The sequence below is a fragment of the Aotus nancymaae genome, unplaced genomic scaffold (assembly GCF_030222135.1).
Source record: "Aotus nancymaae isolate 86718 unplaced genomic scaffold, 86718_ANA_hifiasm-v0.15.2.pri h1tg000038l, whole genome shotgun sequence".
NCBI lineage: Eukaryota > Metazoa > Chordata > Mammalia > Primates > Aotidae > Aotus > Aotus nancymaae.
Genome location: NW_026988452.1, coordinates 4,515,162 through 4,529,175, shown reverse-complemented (window position 1 = coordinate 4,529,175; position 14,014 = coordinate 4,515,162). Strand labels below are relative to the sequence as shown.

At 40.4% G+C, this 14,014-nt stretch overlaps 1 protein-coding gene across 1 annotated transcript in view; it reads right to left on the bottom strand.

Moving 5' to 3' along the window:
- SCN11A (sodium voltage-gated channel alpha subunit 11) overlaps positions 1 to 14,014 on the bottom strand; it is a 92,247-nt gene that overhangs the window by 53,986 nt on the left and 24,247 nt on the right. Inside the window, exons 8-11 of the mRNA XM_012455648.3 lie at positions 6,754 to 6,895; positions 5,638 to 5,835; positions 4,585 to 4,758; positions 370 to 499 (exon numbers count right to left, since the gene is read on the bottom strand). Of these exons, the coding sequence (XP_012311071.2) occupies positions 370 to 499; positions 4,585 to 4,758; positions 5,638 to 5,835; positions 6,754 to 6,895 (644 nt within the window). The remainder of the gene's footprint in view (positions 1 to 369; positions 500 to 4,584; positions 4,759 to 5,637; positions 5,836 to 6,753; positions 6,896 to 14,014) is intronic.

Sequence of the window (14,014 nt, the reverse complement as noted above, 5' to 3'; positions counted from 1 at the left end):
CTAACTTCAATAACTGCCACCTCTTGAAGATGTCAGTCTTCTGTTCTTTGACTAACTATTGTTGTCACTCAAATCTTCTGTGACTGCCTGGCCTGGTTGTGAGGCCCTGTCTATGCATTTGGTCTGAAGTCCCATCCCAAGTCTAGGCAGCTTCCACCACTACCCAAGTGCTAGTTTAGAGGGGGCCCACAGGGAAGGTCTGCTTCTTGTGAGCCACTTCGTTTACATGCTCCAAAGAGGCATAGGAGGTCACTCTTTGCAGGATGGTACAGTAGGTTGGTTCCAAAACAGCCTCCTTTGCAGAGGGCTTCCAGAAAAATAGAAGGAATCACTGCAGTGCACTTTCCCTTGGATTGGGATGGAACTTACCCTTCATGGTGATGGTGAGGATGCTCACGGCACTCAGTGCTCGCTGCCTTTGGAGAGGATCTCCGTGCTCATCAAAGTGGTCCAGTGATAGATTATGGGACAGTCGTTTGGTTTGCTCTAGGAGCTGTGGCTGTAAGAGAAGGCATGGCGCACCTTCTAAAGACAGGAGCTGCCTCTCCTCAAAACTTAACAAACTACTTTGTTCCAAAGCTACAAGTAAACAAAGTGCTCAATATTTTCTATAGGTCGACTCACCTCATCTTTACAGCATGCCAAATATTGTTTTCTTATTTCATATTTAACAGATAAGAGAAGTCTGCTTTTCTCATTTATATTTCTTATGCATGCACATTTCTAGAGTCCTACCTACAGAGATTTTACTTTCTCTGTGTTTTAGTCACTGCCAACAAAGAGCAAACAAATTTTACAAAAAATTAGTGAGCAATGGTTCAGGGTATGAAAGCAATATAAAATCCAATTTGAAAACAATGTTTGCAAGAGGCAGAAGTGGAGTGTAAATTTAAAAAAGTGGATGGGGCCAGATTGTGAAGTGCTTTGAACAACCGCCTAAACTGATTTTTTAAAACTGGCAGTAACTAAAAAGGACAGTCATGCTAAATATCACAAAACGTATATGCCAAACCTCAAGCACACTCTCAGGCCGTGCCCAAGGGCGAGCTGACTCTCTCACATCTACCTACAATTCTAAAGCCACTGGAATTAAAGAGTACAAACCTCTCACTATCCAGAAAACTTAGGTTTTTATAATGACTTCTTTTCCAACAGCTCTGACTGATGAGGGCCCCAGAGGGAACTATTCTTTTGTGATAAGCCAATCTAGATAGTCTTTCTATGAGATGTCTCCCTATTCCTATAGCAGAGAACCGATCAGAGCAGTGGATGGGATCCTTCTACCTGATTCTGCAAAGGCCCCTCGATTCCCTTTCCCTGCCCCATTATTAGGCATACATTCTACTTTCTACCTTCTGCATCTCCCTCTATCTCAGGGAAGTGGCTCTTGCCATCCTTATCTGTATCTTCAGCATCTTCCTCTCTTCTGACTTTTCTCCAGACAATTAAATTATGTGTGAACAATTATATGTGAATTAAATTATATGTGAATGATAAGAATAACTTTTTCTGCTGCCCATCCCCCCAGCTTCATTTCTGCACATCACGCTGCCTAATCAACATTCCTGCTTGGAGGTCAAAAGCACCTCAAAATTGGCACATTTGAAACTGAACATGCCATCTTTCCACTCCCAAAATGTGTGCCTTTCCTGTCTCCATAAATTACCCTCCATCAAGTTAGCTAATCATGTCAGAAACCAGACCTCATCCCCACACTGTCCATCAACTCAATTCCTAAACTTTATCTTCTGCAGATCATTGTTGTCTGTTAATCCGTCTTCATCCTCACTGCCCTAGCCCTGGTTTAAGCCACAGCCACCTCTTACTTGGTTACTGCAACAACCTCTTAACTGGTTGCCACCAGTCTTGCCCTCCTCCAATCCCCTGTCTTCAACATATCCAGGATTTCATAAATCCAGTCATATTCCTCTCTGGTATAAACCTTTCAATGCTGCTTACCCCTTGCCCTCAGTGCAAAGAGTAATCTCTTTAGCTTTGTTTTCCAGGTCTTTTGTGATCCCCCTATCTGGCTGTTACAGCCTCTTGCCACCCAGCCTCCCCCAGCCTCATCACACATATGCATATGTGAGTGCGTGCACGTGCACACACACACACACACACACACACACACAGGCAAGTTTTCTAGTGGCTCATGTTCTCCTGCTTGCCTTTGCCTCTAGGCTTCTGCACATGCTGTTCTCTCTGCAGGTAATGCTCTCTTATTCCTTTTGCTGATGAATTCATCCTTTCAGCTGACACAATGCTTCTTCTGGGAACACTTTTTTTTTATTATTTATTTTTATTTTTATTATTTTTAAATTTTACTTTAAGTTCTGGGGTACATGTGTAGATCTTGCAGGATTGTTACATAGGTATACACGTGCCATGGTGGTTTGCTGCTCCATCCCTTCATCACCTACATTAGGTTATTTCTCTTTTTTTTTTGAGACGGAGTTTCGCTCTTGCTACCCAGGCTGGAGTGCAATGGTGGGATCTCGGCTCAACGCAACCTCCGTCTCCTGGGTTCAAGCAATTCTCCTGTCTCAGCCTCCTGAGTAGCTGGGATTACAGGCACGCGCCACCATGCCCAGCTAATTTTTTGTATTTTTAGTAGAGACGGGTTTTCACCATGTTGACCAGGATGGTCTCGATCTCTTGACTTCATGATCCACCCGCCTCGGCCTCCCAAAGTGCCGGGATTACAGGCGTGAGCCACCGCGCCCAGCCGGTTATTTATCTTAATGTTATCTTTCCCCAACCTCCCCACCTCCTGCTAACCCTCCCCTAGCACTCCACCCCTCAACAGACCCCAGTGTGTGATGTTCCCCTCCCTGTGTCCATGCGTTCTCATTGTTCAACACCCATTTATGAGTGAGAACATGTGGTGTTTGGTTTTTTGTTCTTGTGTCAGTTTGCTGAGAATGATAGTTTCTAGATTCATCCGTGGCCCTGCAAAGGACATTAACTCATCATTTTTTATGGCTGCATAGTATTCCATGGTGTATATGTGCCACATTTTCTTTATCCCGTCTATTTTTATGGGCATTTGGGTTGGTTCCAAGTCTTTGCTATTGTAAATAGTGCTGCAATGAACATATGTGTGCATGTTTCTTTATAATAGATTGATTTATAATCCTTTGGGTATATACCTAGTAATGGGATTGCTGGGTCAAATGGTATTTCTAGTTCTAGGTCCTTGAGGAATTGCCACACTGTCTTCCACAATGGTTGAACTAATTTACACTCCTACCAACAGTGTAAAAGCATTCCTATTACTCCACATCCTCTCTAGCATCTGTTGTCTCCAGATGGCATGAGACGGTATCTCAATGTGGTTTTGATTTGCATTTCTCTAATGACCAGGGATGATAAGCATTTTTTCATATGTTTGTTGGCCTCATAAATGTCTTCTTTTGAAAAGTGTCTGTTCATATCTTTCACCCACTTTTTGATGGGGTTGTTTGTTTTTTGATTGTATATTTGTTTTAGTTATTTGTAGATTCTGGATATTAGCCCTTTGTCAGATGGGTAGCTTGCAAAATTTTTTTCCCATTTTGTTGTTTGCCGATTCACTCTAATGATTGTTTCTTTTGCTGTGCAGGAGCGCTTAAGTTTAATTATCTCCCATTTGTCGATTTTGGCTTTTGTTGCCATTGCTTTTGGTGTTTTAGTCATAAAGTCCTTGCCCATGCCTATGTCCTGAATGGTATTGCCTAGGTTTTCTTCTAGGGTTTTTATGGTGTTAGGCCTTATGTTTAAATCTTTAATCCATCTGGAGTTGATTTTTGTATAAGGTGTAAGGAAGGGGTCTGGGAACCCTTTTCTAATCCGCTTTTCCCCCAGGTCCCACAAATTCTGCATGCTGTTGGTTTTCCCTCCCATATGTCCTTACTTGAGGACTTTCTCTGGTGACTGAAATCCCCTCTTCTCTAGTGCACAGCAAGTAGGAAATTAGAGGGAAATTATTGTCTTCAGTCTTCAGCAGTCTTTAACCTATGTTTAACCTATGACGGACCAAAGTTGGTATATATACCAGGATATATACACTCTGATGCCCTTACTCCAGAATGATTAAACTCCAACTACCTGGCTTCAGTGGTAACTGGCTTGATAATGCATCTTCAGTGATTACCTTCCATTCCATATAGCACTTCTTCCCTCCTTTCCCAGTGCTTCCTGGGATCACCTCCCAAATAATCTACTTGCATTGTAATGTCTTTGGGTTTGCTCCAGAGGGAGCCCACACTGACACATCGTTCCTCCTCTGTCCTCCCACAGCAATCAGAACATCAGTCATCACACTGAATTGTAACTGCCTTCTTATCAGTGTGTCTCCATCATTAGCTGTATACTCTGTGGAGTGTAAATCGTGTATCTGCAGTACCCATCCCAGGGCCAAGCAGATAATAAATACTGTACACTCTAAATCAATGTTTACAAATAAATGGATAATTGAAAAGATACATGGATGGATGCAAGTATGTGCAAATGGATGAATGAATGAGTAAATAAATTTTTTCAGTTCGACTGGCAATGGGACCCTAACAGCACTATGGTATCACTAATTCCCTGGACAAGACTTACCGTTTTTTGGGAATCTTCATCAGAATCTGACCCTGGTGGCTGGTCTTTCCCAGGCTCTCTCATAAAGAAGGACTTCCTTTTCTTATTACCAAAGAGCTTTCTCTTTTTTGGGGAAAAATGTGATGTTTCAAGGGAAGTAAGTGAACTTCTGTCAATTCCCATGGCAACCAGAGCCTTCAAAAGTGAACAAAAGCAATTAAAGAACAGATTACGCCTCCTCATGAAATACTGCAAATGACCCTGACCTTAGAGTGGTAGAAATCTCTCTTCTGGTAGCTCTGTATCATTTAAATTGTTCATCATCTACCTGGACTGTGCTAGCTCTGTTCTTACTTATCTGGGGGAGCATGTCCTGTTTTTGCATAGAGACTGCAGCCACCAAAAGCAGCACTGACTATTTCATATCTCTGTGTCACTGCCCCTTAGCAGTGTCCAGCATGTGCTAGGCACTCAACAAATACTTACGCCTGACAATGTAGATGTCAAGCACTTAGGAGGGGCATCCTTCTGACAAATCTTGTAGAGGATGAGTGGAGTATAAAACATGGTCCCTGTCCTGAAAATCTTAGACATGAGCTGGAAGAATATAAAGATTCCAGGAAAACTATTAGAATGGCCTATAAATATGGCAAGCATTTCAGACAGGGAGGAGTGATCATTGTTGTTCTAGAGCCCACCTCAAGCAAAGGTCCCTAACTCGAACATCTCCAGATTTCCACAAGAACGTCTGGAGCACAGCCTGGATTTACATATACTTAGGGTGGATCATCTAGCCAGTAATTAGGGGCATGTCTTAGAAAGGCTAGGCTTCAGAAGGTCAAAAAGCATCAAGACTAAGTGTCTCAAGGTTCACAAGGGCTTGGTGCCTGGACAACTTTGTGCAAGATAGCAGCACAGCCATTCTGCAAGGGGCCTGCATTCTCAGAAAAGCACCAGTAGAGAAAGTGCTGAGACCAGGCCAAGGGTGGCAGTCTTGAGTCTCAGGCCACATTGCCTCTGGGGGCCCCTTCCCCTCCCGAAACCGGATTCCACTGTCTAACCCCATGTACCTACCTCCTTTTCCTCCTTTAACAGCTGCTGGGCTTTCTGAAACATCTTTTCCTTGGCCTCTATCTCTGCAGCTACATTCCTGTTCTGCTCCTCATACGCCATGGTGACAACAGCCAGGGTTAAGTTAATCAGATAGAAGGAGCCCAGGAAGATGACCACAATGAAGAAGAAGACTGAGTAGAGCCCAGTAGTACGCAGGGTCTGCAAAGGACAGAGCATGTTCTTGCATCTCAAGCCTTCTTCCACAGGAGAGTGACCATCACCTCAAGCAAAGACCACCCAGTAGCAGACAATTGGTCTTACCCAGCACTGGTGGGCCCAGTTGACCATAACATCATCTATAGCCTCCTGAAAACCCCAGGGATTCCTGATGCCCTGCCTGTCAGTGGGGAGATACTAGCCATACCTTCCCATGGAAGTTTCAGGAACTTTACTATCTATAACTTTCTCAAGAGTATTTGCATTTTTACAATAAAAATGTCAAGAAAGATCATGCTAGTGGTAAAACTTCAGGCAGTAGGGAACCTGGAGGGGGCTAATATTTCTAGGAAGAGGAGGGTTTTTTTGCAGTCTTCTTCCAAATATCACATTTATAATTTTCTTGAAGTTTTTTTGTTTGTTTGTTTTGTTTTGTTTTGTTTTTGAGGTGGAGTCTCACTCTATCACCCAGGCTGGAATGCAGTGGCATGATCTCAGCTCACTGCAACCTCTGTCTCCTGGGTTCAAGTGATTCTCCTGCTACAGCCTTCCGAGTAGCTGGGATTACAGGCGCCTGCCACCATGCCTGGCTAATTTTTGTATTTTTAGTAGAGATGGAGTTTCACCATCTTGGCCAGGCTGGTCTTGATCTCCTGACCTCAAGTGATCCACCCGCCTCAGCCTCCCAAAGTGCTGGGATTACAGGCGTGAGTCACCATGCCGGGCCAATTTTCTTGAAGTTTCTAACAGAATTAGTAAGTCAGAATTTAACAGTTCAACTGTTAAAGATGAGACAGATGACAAAAGTGGGAAATGCATGATAGTTATAAATAAATGGTAGATAAACAGGTAAGTGATAGAGGGGGAAGGAAAAGAATGGAGGGAGGGAGAGAGGAAAAAGAGAGACTATAAACAGATAACCTGCTGATAGAGCTTCTCCCAGGAATCTTGGGTCATAAGCCGGAACATGGCAAGAAAAGACCAGCCAAAGTTGTCAAAATTCGTATAATTATAGTCAGGATTAATTCTGGTGTGAATACATTCATATTGTGAGGAACAGGAACTAGATATTGGAAACAAAGGAACAGAGAAATAATTATATATGCCACAGCCAAGCTTCCTTTACCCCCAACGACACTGGTTTTTCTGAGGGCTGTGGGCTCACACCAGGAGCCCTAGAGGAAGGGAGTATTTGTAAAGTGGCCATTGCCCATCTGACAAGACTCTTTTGCAAATGAACTGATTAATAAATTCACATAAGATAGTTTTTCAATGAAAATTTGAGTATAGTGACATGTGAACAATGAATAGTAAAAAAGCACATACTATGAATATTAAGTTTCCCTCTCTTCCCAGTCTCCTGATCCCACTTCCTAGAAGCAATAGTTAGCGGTTACTTTTGTAAATTTCCAGAAGTTTGTTATGAATATACAGCACATCTATATCTATATACAACTTTTTATAATACACAAATGGGAACATGCTTTGCACACTCCCCTGCACCTTGCTTTTTTAAATGAAACAATATAGCTTAGAGCTCTTTTTATATCACCATACAGGGAGATATCTCATTTCTTTTCATGTCTATGGTTCTGTGATTTATTTAACTGCTCTGCTAATTGTGAATATTTAGGTTTCAGTAATTGACAGTCCTACACTCTTACAAAAACATCTGGGCAATGAATATCTTTGAATATAGGCTTTTTCCCATATTACCAAAACACACATTATTGAGTGTATCTATGAGATGTACTAAGGGTATGTATTTTTTAGTTTTTTGTAAATAGTATTTTAATCAAAGTAATACATGCACACAGTTTAAAAATTACCTGCACACAAAAGCTTATAATGAAACCAATTGTATAATTCTTTAACTGTGATTTATATACCCCAAATTCAACAACTGTTAACTCTTTTACCTCTATATGTCTAAATAGTGCTTACACTGATATTTGATTTATCAATTGTAGCTCTTGTTGATTAACTTCTTGCTATGGTAGACATTGGCTCTTGGCATTTTCATGTTGCCCTTTCTTAGTTTTACTCCCTCATTCTTCTGGACCACCTCTCAATTAGCTTCTTAAGAAGACTGTGTAATCTTTGCATATATGAATATATATTTATTCAATTTTCACAATCAATTGGTAGTTTGGCCAGAAATAGAATTCTGGGTTGAAAATTTTTCCTTAGCAATATGAATGCATAGGAATTCTTATGCCAGTTTGATTTTTGTTCCTTTGTGGGTGACATTCTTTTCCTCTTTAGTTTTAAAATCTTTTTTTCCAAAAAGTTCTGAGATGCCATGATAATGTCCTTGGCATGGTCCTTTCTCATTCACTGTGTTGGGTACTTTCTGGAGCACCAAGGGACTTGGGTCCTTAGTCACAGGTAAATTCTCTGCATCATTTCTTCACTAATTTCCTTCCTTTTGTTTAATCTGTGCTCTATTTCTAGAATTCCCACTTAGTCAAAAGTTGGGACTTCTGGATTGACGCTTATTCTCAGATTTTATGTTCGCTTGTCTTTTTTCTACTTCTGGGGCTATTTTGTCAAATTTATCTTTTAGTTCTAATATTGATTTTTTGTAATAATGTTGAATTTCTAATAAGTTTTTTGCTGTTCTTTTTTCACAACAAGCTGCTTTTTGTTTTATGTATACAGTATCTCTTTCGATTTCACCAAGGACACTATTCAAAGTTCTCAGAGCCCTTTCTGGTTCTTTCGTCTTATCCACATTTTCTGTGGCTTCATCTTGGCCTCCTTTTTACGAAAGGCTTTCTTCAGATGCCTGGTGAGCCTGAGCTGTTCGTGTGCTTTAATCAGAGGCCCTGACACGCTGGTTGGGATTTGCCTGGTGTGCAGAGCGGGACTTTGTGAGTGGTAGGTTTTGCTTTAGGGTGACTGAGGAGGAGGGCCTCCACTGCACCCTCTTTCTCACCAGACTTGGAGGAAATTCTGTGAAGTCCCAGTGCCCTCTAACTTTCAGGAGCCTGTTGAGGATGGACCTACCATATTTAATCTTCTTCATTTCTTGGTCACCATTCAAAATATAAACCTACCGTGTTCAATCTCCTCTTCTCTAGGGCCACCTTCTCATCAACTTATACAGGTGATTAAGCCCCTCCACCAGCATCCCCATCTCAGCAAATGACATTATCAGTCACTCATACTGACATGAGAAACATCTCTAACAGTTTTCTCTCCTTTGCACTTCCCACCACTCCCTTACACATGGCTTTGTACCTGCAAACACACACCAACACTCCCTCTTCAATCTCCAAATTTTGTTCTTTCTACTTATTTATTATTTATTTTCATTTGTACCTATTATTTTAGGTTCTGGGGTACATGTACCAGTTTGTTATATAGGTAAACTCATATCACAGGGGTTTGTTGTACAGATTATTTCACCACCCAGGTACTAAGCCTAGTACTCAACAGTTATTTTTTCTGCTCCTCTTGCTGCTCCTGCCCTTCATCCTCAAGTAGGCCCCATTAGCTGTTGTTCTTCTCTAGGTCCATGAGTTCTCATCATTTAACTCCCACTTACAAGTGAGAACATGCAGTATTTGGCTTTCTGCTTCCTGCTTCAGTTTGCTAAAGCTAATGGCCTCTAACTCCACCCATGTTCCCGCAAAAGACATAATCTCACTCGTTTTTATGGCTGCATAGTATTCCATGATATATATGTACCACATTTTCTTTATCCCAGTCTGTCATTGATGGGCATTCAGGTTGATTCCTTGTCTTTGTTATTGTGAATAGTGCTGCAATGGACATCCATGTGCATATATTTTTATAGTAGAATGATTTATATTCTTCCGGGTACATATTAATATGATTTATATTCCTCTTGGGATTGCTGGGATGAATTCAGCAATAGTAGTTCTGTTTTTAGGTCTTTGAGGAATTGCCACACTGCTTTGCACAATGGTTGAACTAATTTACACTTCTACTAACAGTGTATATGTTCTCTTTTCTCTGCAACATTGCCAACATCTGTTTTTTTTTACTTCTAATGATAGCCATTCTGACTGGTGTTAGACAGTATCTTATTGTGGTTTTGATTTGCATTTCTCTAATGGACAGTGGTATTGAGCTTTTTTTCATATACTAGTTGGCTACATCTAAACCTTTAAAAAAAAAGTCTGTTCATGTTCTTTGCTTACTTTTTAATGGAGTTGTTTTCTTCTTGTTAATTTGTTTGAGTTCCTTATAGATGCTGAATATTAGACCTTTAGCAGATGCATAATTTGCAAATATTTTCTCTCATTCTGTAGGTTGTCTGTTTACTCTGCTGATAGGTTTTTCTTTTTTTGCTGTGCTGAAGCTCTTACATTTAATTAGATCCCATTTGTCAAATTTTGCTTTTGTTCTGATTGCTTTTGACATCTTCATCATGAAATCTTTGTTCATTTCTATGTCCAGAATGATATTGCCTAGGCTGTCTTCCAGAGTTTTTATAGCTTGGGGATTTACATTTAAGTCTGTAATCCATCTTGAGTTGATTTCTGTATATGGTATAAGCAAGGAGTCCAGTTTCAATCTTCTGCATATAGCTAGCCAGTTAATCCAGCACCATTTATTGAACCGAAAGGAGTCGTTTCCCCATTGCTTGTTCTGTCAGCTTTGTTTAAGATCAGATGGTTGTAGGGGTGCAGCCTTATTTCTGGGTTCTCTATTCGCCACACTGATCTATATGACTGTTGTTGCACCAGTACCACGGCAGCCTGACTTCTGGGTTCTCTATTCGCCACACTGATCTATATGACTGTTGTTGCACCAGTACCATGTTGTTTTGGTTACTGTAGCCCTGTTGTATATTTTGAAGTCGAGTAACATGATGACTCCAGTTTTGAACTTTTTACTTAGGATTACCTCGGGTATTCGGCCTCTTTCTTCATTCTATATGAATTTTAAAAGTGTTGTTTTAGTTTTGTCAAGAATGTCATTGGTAATTTGATAGGAATTGCACTGAATTTGTAAATTGCTTTAGATAGTATGTCCATTTTAATGATACTGATTCTTCCTATCCGTGAGCACGGGATGTTTTTCCATTTGTGTCATCTTTCACTTCTTTTAGCAGTGTTTTGTAATTCTCATTGTAGAGATCTTTCACCTCCCTGATTAGCTGTATTCCTAGGTGTTTTATTCTTTTGTCACATCATGAATAGGATTGCATTCCTAGTTTGGCTCTCAGCTTGGCTGTAGGTATATAGGAATGCTAATGATTTTTGTATATTGATTTCGTATTTTAGTACTTTGTTGAAGTTGTTTATCAGCTGAGGGAGCTTTTGGGCTGAGACTATATTTCTAGATACAGAGCATGTCATCTGCAAACAGGGATAATTTGACTTCTTCTCTTCCTATTTGGATGCCCTTTATTTCTTTCTCTTCCTGATTCCTCTGTCCAGGACTCCCAATATTATGTTGAATAGGAGTGATGAGAGAGGGTATCCTTGTCCTGTGCTGCTTTTCAGGAGGAATGAATGCTTCCAGCTTTTCCCCATTCAGTACGATGTCAGCTGTGGGTCTGACATAGATGGCTTTTATTATTTTGAGGTATGTTCCTTCAATATCTAGTTTATTGAGAGTTTTAAACATGAAAGGATGTTAAATTTATCAAAAGCTTTTTCTGCAACTATTGAAGTAATCACGTGTTTTTTGTCTTTAGTTCTAATCAATCACATTTATTGATTTATGTATGTTTAACGAACCATGAATCCCAAGGATGAAGCCTACTTGATTGCTGTGGATTAGCTTTTTGATGTGCTGCTGGATTAAGTTTGCAAGTATTTAGCTGAGGATTTTTGCATCAGTGTTCATCAAGGATATTGACCTAAAGTTTTCTCTTTTTTTGTGTGTGTGTGTCTCTGTCAGGTTTTGGTATCAGGATGATGCTGGTCTCATTGAATGATTTGGGGAGGAGTCCCTGCTCCTCAATTTTTTGAAATAGTTTCTGTAGGAATGGTACTTGCTCTTCTTTGTACATCTAGTAGAATTCGGCTGTGGATCTATCTGGTCTTGGGATTTATTTTTTGGTTGGTAGGCTATTTATTATGGATTCAATTTCAGAGCTTGTTATTGGTCTGTTCAGGGACTCAGTTTCTTCCTGGTTCAGTCTTGGGAGGGTGTTTGTGTCCCGGTATTTATCCATCTCTTCCAGATTTTCTAGTTTGTGTGCTTAGAGACGTCTGTAGCAGTTTTTGAAGGTTATTTTTACTGCTATGTGATCAGTAGTAACATCCCCTTTGTCATTTCTAATTGTGTTTATTTGGATTTTCTTATTTTTTGCCTTCTGCTAACTTTGCTCTTGCTTCTCTAACTCTTTCAGTTGTGATGTGAGATCGTTAAGTTGAGATATTTCTAAGTTTTTGATGGGAGCATTTAGTGCTATGAATTTTTCTCTTAACACTGCTTTAGCATCCAGAGATTATGGTATGTCGTACCTTTGTTCTCATTGGTTTCAAAAAACTTCTTGATTTCTGCTTTAATTTTGTTATTTACCCATTCAGAAGCATGTTGTTTAATTTCCATGTAATTACATGGTTTTGGTGATTTTTTTAGTCTTGTCTTCTATTTTTATTGTGCTGTGGTCTGAGAGTGTGTTTGATATGATTTTGGTTCTTGTGCATTTGCTGAGGCTTGTTTTATATTCCATTATGTGGTCAATTTTAGAGTACGTGGCATATGGTGATGAGAAGAATGTATATTCTCTTGTTTTGGGGTGGGAGTTCTGTGGAGGTCTATCAGGTCCATTTGGTCCGATGTTGAGTTCAGGTCCTGAATATCTTTGTTAACTTTCTGCCCCAATGATCTGTTTAATACTGTCAGTGCCATGTTAAAGTCTTCCATTATTATTGTGTGGGAGTCCAAGTCTCTTTGTAGGTCTCTAAGAATTTGCTTTATGAATCTGGGTGCCCCTGTGTTGGGTGCATATATCTTTAGATTAGTTAGGTCTTCTTGTTGACTTGAGCTCTTCATCATTATGTAATGCCCTTCTTTATCTTTTTTGATCTTTGTTGGTTTAGTCTGTTTTGTCTAAAATTAAGATTGCAACTCCTTCTTTTTTCCGATTTTCATTCGCTTGGTATATTTTCCTCCATTCCTTTTATTGGAGCCTGTGGGTGTCATTACATGTGAGATGAGTCTTTTGAAGACAGCATACCATGGGGTCTTGCTTTTTTATCCAGCTTGCCACTGTGTGCCTTTTAAGTGGGGGCATTTAGCCCATTTACATTCAAGGCCAATATTGATATGTCCTGTTCTTTCTATCTCCTAAATGTCTCTGGAATGAGTCCATTAACTTCTCTTCATCACCACTGGACATCTTCATGATCTTTACTCTTTCTACCAGTCTTGTAATTGGCTTCTCCATCTATTCTATGCATCCGTTCTCTACACAGCAGCCATTGTGGCTTTTAAAATATACCTAACCTGCCCAGGTCATTCGCCTGCCCTAAAACCTTTCCATGTCTCCTGCTTCCTTTGTGATCAAGACCAAAATCATTGGCACTGATGAGCTATCAGGTCCTTCATGGTTGGCTCTTATCTCAGAACTTAGAACTTCCTGCTCATGCTCTTGCCTGTCTTCCCAAAAAGTTGCTGAGCTTCTTATCATTCCCTACATGTTCTTATGCTCCAAGGCCTCATGCTTACCCTTGCTGTGCCTACTGTCTAGAATTGTTCACTCTTTCTCTTTATCTACTGGAACCTCCTACTTAGACTTCAGATCTGAGTTGTAGTCACTGTCAGTTAGTCAGCAGAGAAGGAAGCAGTGACCAGAGGGTGAAGACTAGCCCAGGCCCTGAATAGACCAAAGCCTTCCTGGGAAGACAATCACAGACCTGCTTTCTCAGAGTGCCATCTCCTCAGAAGCAAGCATGTTGTGATCAGTGTGGAATGCTGTGCACTAGGAGTTGGTTTACCATAAAACTCTGGAGCATTTATATTGTACCCAGATTGAGAGAGCTGTGCCTGGCTCATACACTTAGAGGTAAGAACCCTATAGAGACCAGTTGGACATCATTGATCACTAGATAAATACAAATCAAAACCACAATGAGATAGCATCTCACACCAGTCAGAATGGCTATTAATAAAAGTCAAAAAATAACAGATGCTGGCATGGATGTGGAGAAAAAGGAACATTTATCCACTGTTGGTGGGAGTGTAAATTAGT